The following is a 20,843-nucleotide window of genomic DNA, read 5'->3' as shown; positions in this document are numbered from 1 at the left end:
TGCCTGGAAATTTTAAATTTCAGGACTCAGCAAAGACATTCACAACGACTGGCTTTGTCTGCGACGTCTGAACGCAGCCTCTCTCTCCCTTTTTAATTGCTGTCTGTGTGCTTCTGTAAAGCCTGCTAGTTCTCTTTATAAAATTGTCAGTGTTGTAAGAGCCGTTAACGTTGATCCATGTCTCAAACTGTGCCATGTTGGGTGCTTGAATCTGAGTGAAATGGGCCTGGAAATTTGGAAAGGTGGTGTGGATCCTCCACGGGGCGGAGGGGAGGTTGAGGAGGTACTTTTGTTGCAGTGATATAAAGTCAAAAACCCACACTCAGTCATCACTTTTGTGGTGTGTCAGTGTGAGAGATGACATAGAAAATTGGGGTCAAAATGTTTTCTTGTGTTTTTTTGAGTGCCATGATCACAGCTCATATACTAAATGGAAAAAAGTGTTGGGACAAACCTCTTTATTGTTGAATTCAGGTGTGGTATGAAGGGAAATCTTAATGCTTCAGCACACCAAGACATTTTGGACAATGCTATGCTTCCAACTTTGTGGCAACAGTTTGTTGAAGGCCCTTTTCTATTCCAGCATGACTGTGCCCCAGTGCACAAAGCAAAGCTCCATAAAGACATGGTTGGATGAGTTTGGTGTGGAAGAACTTGACTGGCCCACACAGAGCCCTGACCTCAACCCCATCCAACACCTTTGGGATGAACTGGAACGGAGATTGTGAGTCAGGCCTACACCTCAAGATGTAAAGGTATAGTGTTTCATAAAAAAGCGAAGATTAGATAAAAGTCAGGAACAGTCTATAACCTTGGGGAGAAGCACTACAGTACGTTTTTGTTATTTGGCTTCAGACACAAGAACCACAAATCTCAGTTAAAACCTTAAAAATATATGTATTGTATGTAGTTGTGGTCTGTTCTGTTTTTTGAAATCTAAAATTCCATTTTTCTCCAAAGCTTTACATTTGTTGAGGTCTCTCTCAATCTGCCTGATTATACAAATCTTTATCCACCTCGAGAACATTTTATTTATAAAGGCAGAAGGCTGTGCAAGATGTGCAACATTTGACAGCCAGCAGAAATATCAGAAATAGAATGACAACATGAGGAAACAAAATCACAATACTGAAGATATACATAAAGGAAAAAACGTTACGTTTATTAAGCTTTAACCAGCTGAAAAACACCTGTAGTCCTTTTCTTAACCCTGAAATACTGCATTGTTAAACGTTACATGATATTTAACAAAACCGTGTTGTTGTTGTTGTTAATTGATTGATTTTTCTTTTTGGTGTTTACCCTGAGTGTGTGTCATGATGCTCACACGATCCAGCTTTCAATTAACAGAAGTTTCACAGCCCTGCTTGGAGTGTGACAGGGTGAATGACATTCATACATTCATATTCAAAGTGGGATTGTATCTAAAACTCTAGATGTAAATGGTTTTCGACGCCCCTGCTCTTCCTCGTGGTTTCACAAAGCTCAGACTGTATTTAAAATATGCGGATGATGAAGATGATGATGATGGTTGTGGATGGACCCCCCCCTCTTCAGCAGCTCCACGGATCGTCTCCTCTGCTTTCAGATCCATTACGGGAACCACTCGCTTTGTGACATGACACCGCCCGGCTCTCCTCTCAAAGTGTGCGCACTCGCAGAGACATCACGGCGGTAACAAATGTGTTGTGGCTGAAAACCACACGGCTTCACAGGCCTGGTCCCCCAGGGGGGAAAGCAGAGGAGGGGCCAAAGTGGAGCGGAGGCGGGGCGCACGGTGCTACGGCTGAGTGGAAAGAAAGTGGAAAGTGAGAAAATACCTGAATGGACAATCTGGAATAAGTAAGTAGTATTTTTCTGTGGAAAATGTCTCGAAATGCTGCCGCCGGTGATATGGATGCGTGTGCGCTGCCGTAACGCAGAGAGAGACGGGAGGATCGGTGCGCCGGAGATCTCCGGTTTCCCCAAACAATAGTCGACAGGACGCGATGGTCGCCTTTTTTTTCTGAAACCGCAGGGAAGTTTAGGACCCTCATCGACCCTATTGTTGTTCTCACCGAGGCCACGTAGCTCTGTGGGGCGATTTTAAAACGCGTGAGGACGAGTATCGCGACTCCCGAGTGTTTCTAGAGGATATAAAAGCTCCAGAGAGAGAGAGAGAAAGATGCGCATGGAAGGAGTAACCGCGTCCACTTTGATTGTAGGCCGAAGGTTTTGAATTTTCTCCCTGGTGAAGGACTGGTGGCAATTTGAGTGCGTCCATTCATTTACTGTGAGGGCGTCCCGTTTGGAAAAGGAAACGGGGAAGAAAGGGAACGCGCATTTGGGATAATTTGGACGCGACCAGTGGGGCCTGGGAGTCTCCCATTGTCCTGCTCTACTCCAACAGCCTCCTTTTTTCAATTTGTAGGTGGCACAACTCTTTATAGTCGCCCTAAATGCGTCCGGGTCCTCATAGTAAGTTAGCCCTTTGCTCGCCTTTTGTGCATGCGGGATATTGTTGAATTATAGATGCAGCTTGACTCCTGATCCGTGTTGCCTCATCCACTGGTGCAAAGCTGAAATGTGGCTTTTACGTTGTTGCGCCATTCAAATTCAAACTGAAACCGTGTAATGCAGCAGCAGCAGCAACAGGCCCTGATTTCCTCGTCTGTACGGTGAGCTTCAAATAACCTGCTGGACTAACGAGTTCTCCATATTATAGTGAGAATGAGAGTTGTGGGAATTCTTTGCGAGAAAAACACCATGTAATGCTTGAAGTACTCATTAGAGTAAAAGTACCACAGTGACTATAAAGTGCTACCAGAGGGGATCGTTGGAGTGATAAAACAGGACCTAATAATACCACAGAGGGTCAGTGTGAGCTGAGTGTAACATCACAGTGGATTAAGAAATACCAAGTGGCCTACAGAGGCAGTTCACTGAGGGTTTTGTTGACACAGTCTGTACGAGTATCACTGCAAAGTCCTGCCTTAGTATTGCAGTATTGTCCACTAGGGTCTCATTAGGTCAATGCAATGTAAGAAAACAGTCTTTAAAAATGCTTATTTTTGTCTTTTGGTGATTTCTGCATCAAATCCTCCAGTCTGAGAATTTGGAAAAAGCAAACATTTGACTCTTTTGCCTTGTGAATAACCTAAACTGTTGATTGGCTATTAAAATTCTTGGCAGCTTTAATCTTCTGATCAATGAATTGACTAACCAGTTCAGCACCAGTCTGCCTGTCTGTATGCTTAAAGGGTGAGTTCACTCAAATTTCAGAAAGCAGAATTTTACCTTTTCGCTCCCCCCAGTGTGCCTTTTTGTTTGGTTTAGTTGTTAACAAATAAAAGGACAATAAAATCCCGCACAGCAAACATTGTGAAGATGACAACAGCCATTCAGTGTCAGGCTTTGGGAATCATAGAAAACACAAACATAAAAGCTCAAATTGTTGAACATTGTTGAAAGTGCAAAGTAGGAACAGAAAATCCTCCAGTTTTATTCCCCGGATGAAAGGCTTAGTTCATGTAACGTCAGTGTCTTGTGTGTGGGTTGTGTTTAAATGGGTAGAAAATAGTTCCCAGAGAAAACATGTGCTCATCGTCCTCGAAAGCCAAGACGTCGCTGAGTTTTTCTAAATGTCACTTTGAATGGATTGAGAACCACAAATTGCACTGAGCGTCCTGATGGTGCTGCATAAATCTAAAACTCAGACAGCACTGTCGGGGGTTTTATTGTCGAACGGACCCTTTAACATGTCTTTTGTACCTGATTTAAAAAACAAAACAAATGCATACATCCCACAGTCTGATGGACCAGAGTCCTGTATCTGAGGCACATCTATCTGATCTCAGCTCACCACACCACTTCCTGTCTCCTTAATACTTTGTTTGGTTATGAAGACTGATTGTATGCGGGGGTCCCTTTGAAACACAGCGCTGAGCAGAGAACAGGCATGTTGATTCAACCATATCCTGTTAGATTTACACACACACGCACACACACACACACACACCTGCTCCGGTTTGCTGGCCATGTGTGCACGAGAGCTGACAGTAGCAGTTGTCTTGTTTGTCGCTGGTTTTACTGATGTTGTCGCAGGCAGCCGTAGGTGGTGGTCAGCCCTGTGTGTGTGTGTGTGTGTGTGTGTGTGTGTGTGTGTGTGTGTGTGTGTGGCCCTGGTACAGCGCTGAGCCTCGTCCCCTGCCGGACCCTTGGTGTGCACACGCTTATTTTCACAGTTGGCATATCAGGCCTCAAATGGCTGTTGAATGGAGCTGGTCATTTCAGTGATGGCCCAGATTGCTTCTCCACCCTGACAGCTGCTGTCTCTACGCCAAGAACAGCTTGAAATGCTCGATGACAGCTTGATTTCTTTTTGCCTTTGGGAAAATGGAGGCCGTAGAATCCTCCTCTGTTTTTCCAGGCTAGTTGAGTTCATTTATATGCTGCGTAGGAGGTGTTCAGATTAGAAATATGACCGTTGAAAACACCAAATAAAGAAATAGAACTGAATCTGTGAAAAATACATAACAGAGGATCTGTAATATGTGTCAGTATTCATTTTAAAAGCTAAGACTGTGAGTAGGGCTCTGTGTCATTTGAAATTTTCAGTACTGGTGCCAGTCCAAGAGCACAAAAGAGTAAGAAATGGGGTTGCAGACATTAGACTTCAGCTCTCGACTTGGGAAACATCGAATTAATTACCAATTAAACAAAACAGAGAATCTGATCAGGCAGCCAAGAGTTTTTGACACTTGGTGCGAGAGATGCTTCTCAGTTGGTACTGCAGTACTATACCTGGCCCTAACACAGCTGTCCTCACGGCTTTACTTGGTACAAGATGCTTGTGTAAAGTGTAGCTACAACAAGGTCATGTTCTCTGTAACGTTCCTAGTAAATTTAGCGATGTGAAGTGGGAGGAGCTTACATTCTGCTGTCATACACGTGTTGGGTTTTTATCGCTTAAAATCCCTTTGACTGATTTTAGCTTAATGAAAAGCTAAATGATGATGCTGAAGACATGGTGTGATGTTTACGTAGAAAAAAATAGAGTTTGGTTGTGGTCTAGTCAAAGATTTTCTAGGTGGGTTATGATGGTGGACTTTGGAGTTGATCTCTAAAGGACTGGCTATGTGGGCCTTTGGGATCTTATGCACATAAGGGAACCTCAGCTTATCAAGCAGTTTGTCTTTGCTATCGGTTAATGATATTAAATGGCTTTACACTCCCCTTGGCACAACATCATAACTGTTTAATCTCAGCCCACACAGCGAGTCAAATTACTTAACTGACCCGCTGTTGGCTTTTAAATTCAGCCCAGAGCGGAGTGAACAAGGGTCATGTTCTTCTTTTAGAAATCAGATTTTCTCTTTAAGGCATTCCTGTGAGAAATGAATGGACTGTGTGTCAAAACAAATCCTGAAATAACCCGAAAGAATCGCTCTACTGTTTTACTTAACAATGGCTGTCCAGGAACGGTAACTGAGGAGGATGAAAGGAGGCAAAACCTTGTGTTCGTGGAAGAAGACGATCGAAAGCCACAAACAGTGACGGGTGATAATCGTGTTCAGACAGGCGTGTTTAATTTAACTTTAATGCTGTTAACCGAAGTCGGTGAGAAGATTCCCGGTGAAGTTCATTAAGTAGGCCACAGGACAAATAGGATGAATAGGAAACCTTATCCATCTCGCCACTGGACCACACCTCTGTAGATCGAGTCATATTCTCAGTCTGACAGAGAGACAGACAGGCTGGCAGACGGTCTCAAGCTGCAGTTGTAGTAAATGCTTTCCTCGGTGCTGCTCGAGGATCAGTAAGGGATACTACTGAAGAAAAGAAATGTAAAGTAACATGATGTGCATTGTGAAGGCACACATGCATTAAGGTACAAGCTGGATTAGTAACCAAATGCGTACTGAACTTCTGGTATTCTGGTGCTGTTACACATAAAAATATACACACATTTATAGTTTCAGTTTAAGGACGAGCTTGACATTTTTAGGCTTATTTGCCGTTTTGCTGAGGGTTAGCTGAGATGATTGATACCACTTCTGTACCATGTCCGTATATATGTAAATAAGAATCTACAGCTAGCAGCCTGTTAGCTTAGCTTAGCAAAGACTGGAAATAGAAGAAATAGACTGACTAGTCAGAATGTAACAAAACCAGCCACATCTGGAGATTTTTGTTTAATCTGTATAAAAAACATTTCTGTGTTTTGCAGTAAGGTTACATTCCTGTCTAATTCCTGCCTGAGAATTTGCAGTTTCTTTCTGGCAACTGATCCTGGCCAATAAATAACAGAGCACATAACTCCTTGTAAAGTGTTAAATTGACATTTTTTTCACCAGTTGTTATACAGATTAAACAAACAAAATAAAATGTGTGATTTGGTGAGCTTTAGAGGTGCTGGCAGGCAGTTGTGTTACTGTTAGACAAAGCTGGGCTAACTGTTTCCCCCTGCGTCTTGTTGTAATGCTAAGCTAATGCATTGCTAGCTGCAGGTACAGTGGTATCAATGTTCTCATCTAGCTCACACGAATAAGTATATTTTCCAAAATGTTTGGATGCTAGGAAAATGCAAAACCAAAGCAGACTCACAGTCTCAAGCTGCAGAAAGCCTACATTTCCCATAATGCAACTGAGCAGAGTCCTATATCAGATTCTCTACCTGGCTGACTTTGTTATGGAGACTTTCTGCAGTCACAGCCAACAACAACACTAGAAAGGAAATATGAAAGTTAATCTATTGCCATGTCGATCAATGTGATGGAGATCATCCTTCCCTATTAGGTGATGCCTGGCTGGAACTGCAAACCGGTTTCTTTGCTCTATTCAAGTTTTTGTTTCTTCTGAAATACGTGAAGTGTCATGTAGACTCAACTCTAAAAGCCCACCCAGATGCTTTTCACACCACACGTCTCTCATTATGTGCATAACAGGTCAAACGTAGTTGTCGCGATGTTCCACTGATGTGATATCATGATAATGTTTCACCTGACAGGTTAGGGCTAAAAGTTGATGCAGGTCCTTTGGAATGAAAACAAGAACAGCATTTTTTTTTTGGTGCTAAAATTGAGCAGAAATCCAAACTTCTTCAGATTTCTTCCTCAGGCGTTCAGAATTGAATGCACCCACCTGATGTTCTTGTTGTTTTGACTGCATGATATTTCATTCATCATTCAACACATCATGCTCTTTGTAGCCTTGTCAGAAAGTTGAATTTACTGCAGAGCTGAGTCATAGTTCAATACTCACCATGTAACGGGAAGGTGACTGTTGATATCACGAGGAAATTCTCATGGCAGGATGAGAACCCAAAGATATATAATCAGGTCTAATGTTCAGACAAGGAAAATGAGCAAATATTCTGACGTTGTCTCATCTCCGTATGACTACAGAAGTGGTGGTGTGATGTTCAGGACCAACAGAACAAAGAAAATGGTATGATAACAATCATTCATGACTAAACAACTTACATAACGTACTGAACACCAAACTCAAAGAACCAAAATTTGGGCTTCTTTTTTATATGTGTGCATCTTCGTGGTCCCCAGAGGAAGATCTCGACCCTTTGACCTCACGTCAAACTTTATCTGTTACTGTTTATTACACCTTTATGGGTCACTGATGGGGATTTTGCCTTGTCATGGACCATGTGTGGCTTTAGCTATGGTTGCTATAGCTAATTGGGATAGACATTTGGTTTATTTCTTCTGTGAAACTTTTGCAGTGTGGTATGCGATAGCTTTCAGTAAATCAGAAGCTGCGACCTGATTTTAGAGGATCAGTGGGTTGCTCTTCGTTTCGGGATGACTCGTCCTGCGGTGTAATTGCTTTGAAATATCGACATTGTTGCTGTAATTGTTATTTTAAGAACAGTGATGAATTCAGATTGTTATTTTGGCCAATGTTTCTCCGTCTGGGAGGACAAGTTCCAGCTAAACCTCCACCGCCATTAGATAAAAACACTGTTTAGATGTAGTTTATTGCCGCTCTGACAATATGTGGTTTGTTAGTCCTCTTAAATCTCTGCATGAATCTGCAGCAACTGTCTCTTCTTAAGACACTTCAAAGCGGCCAAGAAGGACAAATCTTCAATCTTGACATTCCTTAATACAGTTTTATAGCATAAATGTCGTGCAGCTCTATAATATGTGCTCAAGTTGTGATGTTCAGTGGTTGCAAAGATACCTTGGCGAACATGAAATACGCCAATTTTCTGTCTATAAGATGCTCATTCCTCTGCCATTACCTAAGTTAAAAGCTTCTGATGATACACCAGGAAGAGGCTGTTAGTCATTTGAGTTTTGTGGTTTAGCATAGCCATGTTGTTGAGGTTTTGCACATGACTGCAGGGATCCAGAATGTTTTCTAGTCTGGTAAGACTTAGTGGGTTTATTGATGCTGGATGAAGGGTGCCTTCTCCTAAGACAGAATGAGTGAAAAACAAAGGAATGCACAAGGAATATGATGAGGACAAACAGATTTGGCTTGAAGGGAAGTGGATTTTTAAAAACAATAGCGCTGATGGAGCAGAAGAGCCACATTTAAGTTAAATCAGGGCCCTGGAAGACAGCGATGGCAGCAAATGTCTCCTCTCCATTTCACACAGAGAGCCAATCAAAGCCAGCGAGCCTCACTCGCCCTTTATCAGTTAACCAGCATATGACAGTCCAACATCCGTCATGCCAACACTTTTATTTTGGTGATTCCTCTGCAGCGTGGAGAGCAGAGTGGCAGAGGGCGGCGTGAGGTCAGGTTTCCACGGCAACTGTCAACCTCCAATCCCCCTCCAGCTGAACACTCTCTTTCATTGCCATGGCAGCAGTGAGGCCCTGTTTCCCGGGGGACGGGGGAGTGCGGGAGGGAATGTGAGACGCGAGAGGGAGGGAGAGGGCAAACAAGTTTGGTGAAAACACAGTAATCCAATATGGCCGCCATTGTGTTCGAGCTAACTGCGGCTAAAGCTGGCTTCTTGGTGCGAGGAGATACAGTCGTGTGATGATTAACTGAGACGTGGAAGACGTGATACGGAAATAAAGACTCAGTTTAGTGGGACAATTTGTGTTGGTAGATCACAGCACTCAGTCTGCCAGAGGTCACCACACCCACACACAGACTCTTAATTTGAAGGGTCAGTTTACATTGTATTTGTACAATTACACTGATACGCCCTCCTGTAACATAATACTGACCCTGATGGTCTCGGGGAGGGAGGGACCTTTTTTTTGTGCTGACGTTTCTAATCGTTGTAGTAATCATTATTTTTATTTTAGTCCAGAGCTGAAGCAACTCAGATTAAATTTTACATGAAAAATGCCAAACAAATGATTTGTTTGTTCCTGCTTTTGCAATGTGAGCGTTTTCTGCTTTTCTCTGTTTCATGTAATAGTAAAATGAATATATTTGGATTTTGGTCTGTTAGCTGGTCAAACAAGCAACAATAATATGTGATTTTCTGAGTTATGATGGTGATCTTTTTGATTCATTTTTATGTTTACTAACCATTAATGGACTAGAGAAAATAATCAACAAATCATTCAATACAACAAATTAGTTTAAACTCAAAGTTAAGCCCTGGACCTGACTAGCATGACAGCAACAACGCAGTTGCTTAGTCAAAGAGAGATTTGAATTGTGCTTTTTCTTTTTGTGCAAACAATCAGTTTTTAACCATTTTTGAATGTGTCGGTGTGAAGACATTGTTCCCAAACACACCTGAACCGTCCTCTGCATGCTGAGTGATGTATAACTCACAAGGATGCTCAGAGTCACTCACAGTGAGTCAGTTGCAGGCATCGTAATTGTGAGCAGATGCAGATGTGGACAGCTGGATGTGAGTCACAGCAGGCTCTGATGTGAAACACTCCCAGTCTCACTGTCTCTTCGCCCGTCTCTTTCAGATCACAGCCAACCCCAGCTCTCCTCTGCTGCGACTCTCCCACCCACCGTCCTCTCCCGCCCCTCTTCTCCTCCTCTCTGTAGCCTCCCCCGCTCTCCCGCCTCCCTTCTCCTGCTCCCTACTCATCGGCCTCCAAGATAGATTCCCTCAGGAGTAAGGTTGACCTGCTCAAGCTGCCCCTCGCTCTCTCCACCAAGTCCATCTCCGAGCGCAAGAGCCAGCTGGGAGGAGTCGGCGAGCAGCGCGGCACGGGGGGAGGAGGAGGAGGCGGGGCTCGTAAAGCCCGCTCACCGCCGACCCGAGACATGGACAACGAGTCGCAGTACTCGGGCTACTCATACAAGTCGTCCCACTCCAGGAGCTCCCGCAAGCACAGGTAGATGTAGCACAGGTCACGGAGACGACTGCGCACAGATTGCCAGTTTAATTCCTTACCAACCAGCATGCGTTATTTTTTAACTAGCTTGTAAATAAGTCACTTCATAAATTCCTAGTGTGGTACCATTTTAGGCCTCATGTCCATGTTGGTAAGTTTAAAACAATATCACAGAAAATCCGCTGCACTTCCACGTCAGCATCTGCGACATAACTGATAAAAAATGGTTATTATACCAAAGCACCCTGAACAGGCTGCATTAAAACATTCCCAGGGACAGTAACAGATACTGAGTACTGCTACACATCCAGTGACCCCGTCTGCATTGCCTTCCTTCCAGGGATCGGAGGGATCGTCACCGCTCTAAGAGCCGAGACAGCAGCAGTCGTGGAGACAAATCGGTCACCATCCAGACCCCCGGAGAGCCACTGCTGGATGCGGAGTCGACCCGCGGAGACGACAGGGTCAGTTGCACTTTATATTTATATTTGTGGAGGTTGCAAGGATTGTTCCAACATCTTTGGTGCTTTGGTTCATTTGCTGGCTAGAAACTGTAATCTACAGGTTCTTTGGTCCGACAGAAGTTTGCAGAAATTAGTTTAGTCACACTGGAGGCTAATGGTCATGTTCCTTATAGCGTGGATAAATGTTTTACGTTCAGTGAAACACTACGTTAAATCTATCAGTCTCTTCATTTCAATTCTTTTTTTACTTGTCTCTCCGTCGGGGAAAAAGTGGGTGTTGACTCTTTTATAATCGAGTTTTAGGATATTGAAGAAGGAGCATATTAAGTTAAAAGTCTGAGGTTGTTTGTTCGAGGCTTCTGTACTGACATAAATGGCTGTTGTCGGCTTTGATAAAAATCAAGGCTAGCGATGAATCTTTCTCTCTTCGTTTTTGTCTGACAGGATGATAACTGGGGTGAGACCACTACGGTGGTCACCGGCACCTCAGAACACAGCATCTCTAACGAGGACCTGACCCGCCTCACCAAAGACTTGGAGGAGTCGACTCCGCTGGAGTGCAAGCGCTTCATCGGCCCGGCTTTGGGAGGCTGCCTGAGCTTCTTCGCCCTGGTCACACCTTTAGCCTTCCTGATCCTCCCGCAGGTCCTGTGGCGTGACGCCCTCGAGCCCTGTGGCACGCCCTGCGAAGGCCTCTACGTCTCCTTGGCCTTCAAGCTCCTGGTCCTACTCATCTCCTCCTGGGCGCTGTTCCTCCGACCTCCTCGTGCCACACTCCCGCGCTTCTTTGTCTTCCGCTGCCTGCTGATGGTGCTGGTGTTCCTGTTCGTGGCGTCCTACTGGTTGTTCTACGGCGTGCGGGTGCTGGAGCCCCGGGAGAGGGACTACAGGGGGATCGTGGAGTACGCTGCCTCGCTGGTGGACGCTCTGCTCTTCATACAGTACCTGGCTCTGGTGCTGCTGGAGGTCCGACACTTGCAGCCGGCCTTTTGCCTCAAGGTGGTGCGGAGCACAGATGGAGCCAGCAAGTTCTACAACGTGGGCCACCTCAGGTTAGTGAGATGACAAACGTAATGATAAATTTGATACAGACTTGTTGATGATTTGGTTACAGAAACAAAGATAAAAGTAGAGTTGATTCAAAATTGTGATAGATATCCACTTAGATCAGACTTCACTCTACACTCAGTGTGTTTTGTCAACAAAGGACTGATGTCTACAGGGCATAGGCAGTTGTTGTGCAGTCAGCAGCTGATGTCAGACCTGTACTTACTGTGGCACTGACGATTGACATGCTGTGTTTTAGTATCCAGCGGGCAGCTGTCTGGTTGTTGGACCGTTATTACAGCGACTTCCCTGTCTACAACCCTGCTGTGCTCAACCTGCCCAAGTCCATCCTGTCCAAGAAGATGACCGGCTTCAAGGTGTACTCCCTGGATGGTAAATACAGCCTCATCACAGCTCTGACGCCTGTTTTCCTAATCTCAGTTTTCGTTGTTATTTGTCATTCTGTGTCAGACCCGCACCCACTGACATATACTGACGTTAAACCTTAAAGCAGCTGAAGGTCAATAGCAAGTGACCTTGCTAATGATCTGCTTGAGGCTAATTTTGAATCTGCATGTGCTGTCTTGTAGAAAACACCACCAACAACTCCACAGGCCAGTCCCGGGCCATGATCGCAGCTGCTGCCCGGAGGAGAGACAACTCCCACAACGAGTTCTACTACGAGGAGGCCGAGATGGACCGCCGGATCCGCAAACGCAAGGCCAGGTCAGACAGATGTTCCTCTTTCTTTTGGGGTTGACAGAAGGCAGGCAGTGAAAATGCACCTAGACAACTGAACACTCACATTGAGATTTTCATTTTGCATGTCTCAGTTTGCCTGCAGGAATAATTTACATCTAAATGCCAGAACAGTAGACGCACTAGAAGCTGAGTGAGGAGATCCAAGAGAGTTTGTTAGCCAGTACAGCAGGGTCAGCTTGTGTATGCAAACATCTTCAGCTGGTATGGAACCCGCTGGGAGTCAGCTATGTTGGTAAATGGACGCTGGCTTTCACACATTTCCATAAATTAGCTGTTTGTGAATTAGTAAGAACACGGCAGCTAAGCAGCTTGGCAGTTTGCTGAGGATCTCCTCAGTAACTGTCAGCCCTACCAGCAGCACCTGCCAGCAACGTACAGGTTCTCAAGGGTTCCCTTCACATCTTGATAGTCTGTGTGAGAGCGCAATCCTGTAAGTAAGTAATTAACTGGGCTGATTTTATATACTGATTTTATGATCATTTTGATATTTTCCTCATTTGCATGTTCATCAAAGCACAACCAACAAATGTTCTTGTTCATTCCTTCCTTGGCTTCCAAACTCACGCAAAATATTGGACCGTCAAGATAAGCAACCAAAACATTCGTGTGCACAGATTCTTTTCAGAAATAACTAACAGAGTCTGTGTTGCTGTGATGCTTTTCTCATCCCTGCAGGTTGGTTGTGGCCGTGGAAGAGGCCTTCACACACATCAAGCGTCTCCATGAAGACGAGGTCGCCTCGTCCCCCAAACACCCGAGGGAGGTGATGGATCCTCGGGAGGCGGCTCAAGCCATCTTTGCCCCGATGGCCCGAGCCATGCAGAAATACCTGAGAACCACACGGCAGCAGGCCTTCCACAGCATGGAGAGCATCCTCACACACCTGCAGTTCTGCATCACACACAACATGACGCCAAAGGTAAATTTGGCAGATTTATAAAACTTAATAGATTGGTCACAGAAAGAAGAGTTGACACCGAGGTCCTTAACACTGTATAGGAGTGTTATATTCTGCAGTTTACACACAAATAACACAGGCTGGGTTTTTAAGATAATCGTAATATTATTTTAAAGCCAGTATCTTTTAAAGTTGACCATTAGTTATTCCCATCATTACAGTATATTAACGTTTGGTGTAACCACAACATTCTTGTTGTTAGGAACAAAATGTACTATTAAAAAGATTTCTTTTCACTTTTTAATAGTCTTCATTTAGCCAGAACTGAAAAAATCTGCCCTGTCCAAAACAGACAGCAAAAACAGACAAACATCATGAGATAGATAACACAAAATTCTCATGAATAACATTTCTGATTCGGTTATGTAAAAGATTTCATCTTTAAAACCTAAATTCGGTGATATAATTTAACACAGCAACAGAAATCCTTCACCGTTGCAACATGTATTCATGATGATTAACCTCCTCCGTCCCCCCTATCAGGCTTTCCTGGAGCGTTACCTCTCCCCGGGCCCCACCATGCAGTACCAGCAGCAGAATGGCAGGGGGCGCCAGTGGACTCTAGTGAGCGAGGAGCCCGTGACCTCGGCCCTGCGTCAGGGCCTGGTCTTCTCCTTGCGTCGCATGGACTTCTCCCTTGTGGTCACTGTGACGCCGCTGCCCTTCTTGCGGCTCGGGGAGGAGTTCATCGACCCGAAGAGCCACAAGTTTGTCATGAGGCTGCAGTCGGAGACCTCGGTGTGAAGGCGGCCTTGTTGTTTTCCCACGCTGTCCTCTCTTTGTGCTCACTCCCACTGGATCATGCCAGTGGACAGGACATGTGGAGGCCGTGTGGTCCACTCCCATCCAATCATTTCCCCTGTGTGTGACAAAGAAAGCATTCAAGAGGAGTGGAGGGTGTTAATCCTCTTTCCTGTTTCATGATCATCACAGATATCAAGCTGTGATCAGCTCCACGATTGTCCAAACCTGGAATCAAACAGATGCCTTGACTTTGTTAAGTCTTTACAACACGCTGTATAAACAAACAACTTCTTTTCTAAAGGGGACTTTTTCTCTTTTTGCCTCTTCTTCTGCCGTAACCACTGGACTATTTTACTGTGCTGATTGAACACATGAGCACCAGAGGAGGGGGACTGCATCACATCTGTCACTTCCTCTTTCTGAGGACTTAAAAACAGACCCAGTGGAGCTCTGACTGTCTGTCTGACTGCAGCACAAGTGTATCACTGTTGTCTGGTTCCCTGTTTCCCATCAGCGTGTTGTTTCGTCTGAGATGACAAGGACTGTTTTTATACTAAAGGGTGTGACTTTTTTTTAACGTACAGAATGTAGCAACATGTGCATTGAATTAACATGTGGCTTTTCTGCAGCCTGAAGGCCAAAATGTCTTTTTATGTGACTGTAAAGAAAAATGGAAGTACATTCCTGAGTTGTTGTTACTTCAGACTCTGTATACTCATGATTGTCTAAATATGCAGCTTTTATTTTTTATTCTACACTGGCATTTTTTTTTATTACTTTTACAGTTTTAGGAAGAAGACTAAGCAAAGACCCTATTTACACCAGTTATTTATCCACAATCTGTATGTGCATGTTTTATCTGGGAAAGAATGTTAAAGCTTAAGCCTTATTGTCAACAAATCTCATGAAAAGACCAACAGTGTGTTAGTCTGCCTCAGGATGCTTTCACTCCAACTGAAACACCTACAACAGCTCAGCGTTCTACTTTTAACAGGAGTAAAAAGAAGATTTTCTGGGCAGTAAGCCGCTGACTAATTCATGCTACTGAATATTTATAGCAGCAGGGAGTGTATGTGCAAGTAATTTAAAATTAACTCCAGTGTGTGTGTTTATAGTGTTACCAAGTGCAAAGGTGTCAGAATCAAAGAGTCATATCAGGCACAGTAGTTAGTAGTTTGTTTTTGTCTCTTTGTGGGATTTATTGAAAATAAGACAAATTTAGAATATTGCCAGATTTATCCTTCAGTGCGACCTGTAAGAGCACGCAGATCGAATTGCAGCCCTACCAGTCCTCAACCCAAAGTCCGCCTGTTGCGGGAGCTTTCAACCACATCTCATTGCCCTCCTCAGTGGATTTAGTTGCTCAGTTTGCATCGCGATTGTTTAGTTGTTGTTATTGATCTGATTTTGGAGGCGGACAAAGAAGCCATTCAGTCTCTGCCTTGTAGACGACCACACATTGTTCTTGTGAAGACATTTATCCCTAAGACAATTGCAGAGACATGTTTGTTTTTTTTTTTTACAGCATATCAGATTTGTCAAGGATTAAGTTATGGTGTATTTCTATTGTTGTGTCTACTGTTAAAGCGCTCCAACAACCTTTATCAAAAATGAAGGCAGATATTCATTGTGAGAACTTTTCAGAAAATAGATGAGGTAATCACACATCCAGAAAGAAAATCATATCAAGAAGACATCAGCAAGTCTTTTGTCATGCTGTGAGATGTTGAAGCTTTGAAAACAGCAAGCGACTTGGCCCTTGGGGTGAGGATTTTTACTTTCTTGACCTTTAATGCGTTTGTTGACACGTACCTGAGTTCCACCTACACAGGTTGCAAACTCACGAATCACAATGCAGAACTGACACACATGGTGTAATTGCAAAGGCCCCTGCTGGGGTGTCATCATCCTTATTGTGTGTAAATGCCAGGTGTAAATGGGGTCATGGTCTGGGCCTTTTAACAACGTGCATACTCAGTCCTGAGCTGACGGCTGTAGTTAAACTATGAGCTGACCTCTGTGGTTTTTGGTGTTTGTATGCATCTCAACAAGAGTCCCAAACCGGACGTGTGATTGTAACTCCTCTCTGCAGCAGTAGCGTATCACCTCCTCGCCTTGTGCCGCCAGCCGAAACAAGCACAGTGAACACGCTGCCTCCATCCGACAGCCTTAACTCCCCAGATGTGGAGGACCAGCGCCGGGGCACATCTGTGCTCCTCCTCCTTCAGGTCCCAAGACTTACTGTAACGCTGAAACTCGTCTCATGTCGAGACTTGAGCCGCTCTGTTGTATCTTCCTACTGTATGTTGAGCCACCAGACGACTGACTGTTTGCTTTCCTTTTCTGTGAAAACGTGGTTTAAAAAACCCTTTTACATTTCTAAAAAAAAAAAAGAAAGTATCCAAACACAACGTCTGATGTGTATGACATTTCATGCAAGTGATCAAAATACAGAAGTTTTTTTTTTTTTTTTTTTTTTTTTAAATTAAAAAAAAAATGCATGGCAGATTTACTTCAGGCTCAAAAACTTTTTATAATAACTTGTTTTCTATCATTTTGAAGGTGCCTAAGTTATGACGATGCAATTTTCCGAATGTTTTTACTTTTGCAAAACAAGTGGCTTGTAAAAAAATTGTAGATTTGTCTTGTATTTTCTTCTTTTTGGTAACTGTAGCTTGTATAGTGTGTTAGGCATTTTTCCATCATTAAACCATTTATTCCTTACATGGCTTCTTCTGTCACTTGTTTTGGCACATGGGAAGTTGGGCTATCTTTGATACATGACTAATTTCTGAACAAATTGACCATTTGTATTTTTATGTTTGTGGTTTTGTGACACAGACAGGCTTTTTTGCTTGGAGTTTTTTAGCTCTCACAAGTCTTGTTGAAACGCTGGATCTTAGCAGAGTGTTTTCACAAGAATTTTAAAAGGAACTTCTGTGAAGGAAGGATGATTGTGTGGTAGGCGTGTGGTTTCACAGCTTCTTAAAAACGGACAGAGAGCCCCGGACTTCCTGTCACTACTTCTCAGAGCTCATTTCAGAGGGTTTTCAACAGACAACAAGAGAGCGAAAAGCGTACCATCCATCTGAACAGAAGCCTGTTTGGTAAGATGGTGCAATCGTTGCTCTTCGCTCTCTTTCTGGCGGTCAGTCCCACCTGCACCGGTGAGGATTTTTTAAAAGTCGTTTCTTTAAACAGTCGTTGGGTGAATTTTATGATATTTAAAGCACTTAAAATTCGTAGCCAAACAGCGGGTGGATAAAATGGCATCGGGACATCTTTCTGCTGGAGGTGATGACGAATGATAATGGCGATGTGTTTTCTGTGTGCAGAGGCCTTTGGAGTCATGAACGGTTGTTACATCCTGGATGGGATCCTCATCCTTTACGGCGTCATTCTCACTGTCTTGTACTGCAGACTCAGGGTAAGACAAACAGGAACAAACACACACACACACACACACACACCACCACCACGATGGAAGCGCAAAACTGCTCCTCACAGTTGCATGAATGCTCTTCAGGGTCATGGTGCTGACGGATATACGATTAGTAATGATGTTTTGAGGTATTTTGAGTACAAGATGTCCCATTCTATCTTAAAATGACACCAAACTCCCTCTAGAAAAATGTTGTCTGGACTAATACTGAAGTGTAACGTCACGACGATCATGGAAACAAAACTTTTTTCAGTTGTTTGCCAAATTCTGATGTAAAATCTCAACGTTTCCTTGCGAATATTTCAGTACCAGTTGAGTCTCGCACGGTGGCGTCTAATTTACACCTTCTGATATTGTGTGAATCACTCAACTAGTGACCTTTCTGATTCATTTTTAACAGATCAGTCCAGCCAGCAAAAGGTCTGCCAATCAACCTGAGGTAAAATTAAAGTTGGATATCTGTATTACTGTGTGAAAAGAATAGGATGGTTTACATGAAATGTGCTGTGAAAAAGTTTTCTTCCTTTAAACTTTGGCATAGTGTTGTGTTCTGGTATTTTTTTGCTCTCTGAAGCAGTACTTCTGCTTTAAAGGCAAACTCATTTCCTGTAAAGTAGAGCTGACCCCTAAGATGTGTTACTTATACACTGTGCACAGTCACAGTTTCCACCAGTAATTTCTTCACACAACAAATACGTCAAATTCCACTTCCTGCTAAATGTGACCTGCATACAAAATGACACGGAATTGATCCTTGAAACTGTTTAAACTAAAACTAAATATAAACTTCACCCATAAACACCCCCTTGAAGACACAGACTGGAAGGAGGAACTAGATATTTCAAATATGAAATGCCCAGTCCTCTGTTTCATTTATTAAGAAATGATTGTTACTGACACACACTTGGTAATTGCTTTGAACTGTTTCCGTCCCACAGAAGCAGCCCGCAGATGGAGGCATCTATGCGGTGAGACTTTTCATTCTAAAGCTTAAAGAGACATTTAAAAAGGCACATGATGGAAAAGTGACAGCTTACCACAAAGCGGATGGTAAAGGTCTTCTTTTAATCCCGCCTAACTGGCTGTTGGAAACAAAAACGCCGTGCAGGAAATACTCACCACACTGTTTTGTTCAAGAGATGTGTGTTTATTATCTCACACCAAGTGCTACTTCTCACTTTTTGGTGTCTATGTCCTGTAGGGTCTGACTTCGCGCAGTACTGATACCTACGAGACCTTGAGAATGGACAAAAAGCCCATTGTGTGATGGAGACGGAGGATACCGAGCACAGTGCTGAATCTCTTGAAGCTTTATACTGTATGTTAAGTTAACGTGTGGTGGGAGTGTGCATTGAGTTTCTACACATGTTTTCTACCCATTGTATATATCTAAACTTTGTATCATATGAGATTAAGTTAACAGTGTAGTATTTAAGGCCACATCAGTGTGCTTTCACTGCAAGTCGCTCTCTGTGTTTCTGGTTTCAGAAAATTCTGAAAGATGCTAGTCAAATCAACTAACTGTCTTTAGATGTATCTAAAACCCAAAGATATTCAGTTTAGAATGGTATAAAACTGATTTGACTTACTTTTTACCGGAAGTTTTGGTTGATTAACAAGTTGGTTAATCGACTAACTTGATTTGATTAGTCCAAGTCAGGTTTTGAGATTTTAAGCTGCCCAGTATCATTAGAGACCAAACATGGATTTGCGAAAATACTGGATATACTTTACACATAATATAACATAACAAACTATAACAAGTCTCCAGCTAGTTTAAATGTAATGGCAGAATGGCAATTAATTTTGTTGCATTTTCTTTTCCTATAATCTCAAGTTTAAACTTGAAACTTTAGCAAAAAATGTTTTTTATCTTCCAAATAAATTTCACAATCAGCCAGAATTAAGGAAGTTCAGAGTATTTTGAGCGTCAAGACAGTAAGTGTAAAATCTTATGTTTAACATATATGACATCTACGACAACATATATGACATCTACATTTTTTTTTTTTTGTAACAGGAGAGACAAAACAGTTGCAGCGGAGGGCAATGACACACTTTTAGTGTAAAGGCCTGATACATTCTTCTCTCACCTGATATATTTACACAGAAACATAACTTTAAATGTATTCAAAACAGACTTCTAACAACCTGTGCACTCTGACTATGTACAGTTTTTCCTGAGGCTCATCACAACACCGGAAGCTAACGCATCCAGCTGTCTATTATGAAAACAGTGACGCAAAACAAGTTTGAAATTCCCTAGAAATGGCTGCAGTTGGATGATGATGACATTAGCATTTATTAACCTATTATTATATATAACCTGTTAACATTTTTCTTTACATTGATCATGCTAACATTAAATCATGTTAAACCTGCTGCTTTGACAAAAGCTGTTTCTTGCAACAAGACAATAAAACTATATGAATAAAGCCTTTATTTTTGCCTTGAGAGTTTCTTTCTCTTTTTCTTTTATTCTTTTTACTGCTGTTTTATTGATGCTAAAGCTAGGAATGCTTTCAGTGCACTTTTCATTTAACTGTTAAACCTAACACAGACTTGCAGCATTAAGCTCATACTCCTATTCAGGTTGAGGCAGAGATGTCTGAGTTTATTTATATATTCAGGGAGAAAATGCCATGTGAAATTTGTCTATGCATCCATTCAGTGCAGTCAAATGAATTCATCTGTCTGTTGCTGTCTATCATCACCTTCAGTCAACAGTCAAACAGCTGAAACAACAGGGGCAACTTGCTGTCAGCAATAAAGTCAGGTTGTTTTGGAAAAACCTGAATAATCTGGAATTACACACAAAAATGTTTGACTCGTTAGCATCATGTGCTATGTGTTATATTTGTTTACATATCTTATAACCAGAGGCTACTTTAAAAACAAAACAATAAAACTTATTTATTGTCACCAACCTGCAATCCTTACTTAAAATAAACAGTAGCAACTCTTACAATTTCAGAGCTGTACAAAGAAAAACATAAAATGAAGCACCTTCTACCTTTTGGCCTATGGTGCATTCGTGTGCTCTCATTTGTATGATCTTTCCAGCACTGGTTGAAGGAATCTGCATAACCTAACCAGAATATTTCGCAGGATATATAGTCCTAAATAAATCTTAAAACAACCATTACTTAACTGGTTAACTT

The 20,843-nt window shown here is 42.7% G+C and overlaps 2 protein-coding genes across 5 annotated transcripts; both read left to right on the top strand.

Moving 5' to 3' along the window:
- Positions 1 to 1,613: 1,613 nt before the first annotated feature.
- Positions 1,614 to 16,964, top strand: LOC124069460 (vang-like protein 2). 3 transcript variants are annotated; one of them, XM_046408643.1, is made up of 8 exons: positions 1,614 to 1,842; positions 9,891 to 10,265; positions 10,606 to 10,729; positions 11,174 to 11,781; positions 12,036 to 12,169; positions 12,367 to 12,502; positions 13,214 to 13,457; positions 13,980 to 16,964. In XM_046408643.1, exons 2-8 carry the CDS (start codon positions 10,195 to 10,197, stop codon positions 14,238 to 14,240), a joined length of 1,578 nt encoding a protein of 525 aa, XP_046264599.1. In that variant the 5' UTR covers positions 1,614 to 1,842; positions 9,891 to 10,194; the 3' UTR covers positions 14,241 to 16,964. The 3 variants fall into 3 exon arrangements, with proteins under 3 accessions (XP_046264599.1, XP_046264600.1, XP_046264598.1); XM_046408644.1 differs by having other exon boundaries at positions 1,614 to 2,457; XM_046408642.1 differs by having other exon boundaries at positions 1,614 to 2,657.
- Positions 16,965 to 17,244: 280 nt separating this feature from the next.
- On the top strand, positions 17,245 to 20,124 carry fcer1gl (Fc receptor, IgE, high affinity I, gamma polypeptide like). Of its 2 annotated transcripts, none has more exons than XR_006845052.1 (6): positions 17,245 to 17,407; positions 17,576 to 17,667; positions 18,083 to 18,121; positions 18,621 to 18,650; positions 18,884 to 19,000; positions 19,857 to 20,124. XR_006845052.1 is itself a non-coding variant. In XM_046408649.1 (6 exons), exons 1-5 carry the CDS (start codon positions 17,353 to 17,355, stop codon positions 18,947 to 18,949), a joined length of 282 nt encoding a protein of 93 aa, XP_046264605.1. In that variant the 5' UTR covers positions 17,245 to 17,352; the 3' UTR covers positions 18,950 to 18,973; positions 19,857 to 20,124. The 2 variants fall into 2 exon arrangements, 1 of the variants encoding a protein (XP_046264605.1); XM_046408649.1 differs by having other exon boundaries at positions 18,884 to 18,973.
- The last annotated feature ends 719 nt before the right edge of the window (positions 20,125 to 20,843 follow it).

Source organism: Scatophagus argus, chromosome 13 (genome assembly GCF_020382885.2).
Source record: "Scatophagus argus isolate fScaArg1 chromosome 13, fScaArg1.pri, whole genome shotgun sequence".
Classification (NCBI taxonomy): Eukaryota; Metazoa; Chordata; class Actinopteri; family Scatophagidae; genus Scatophagus; species Scatophagus argus.
This window is presented reverse-complemented; position numbering and strand designations above follow the sequence as displayed.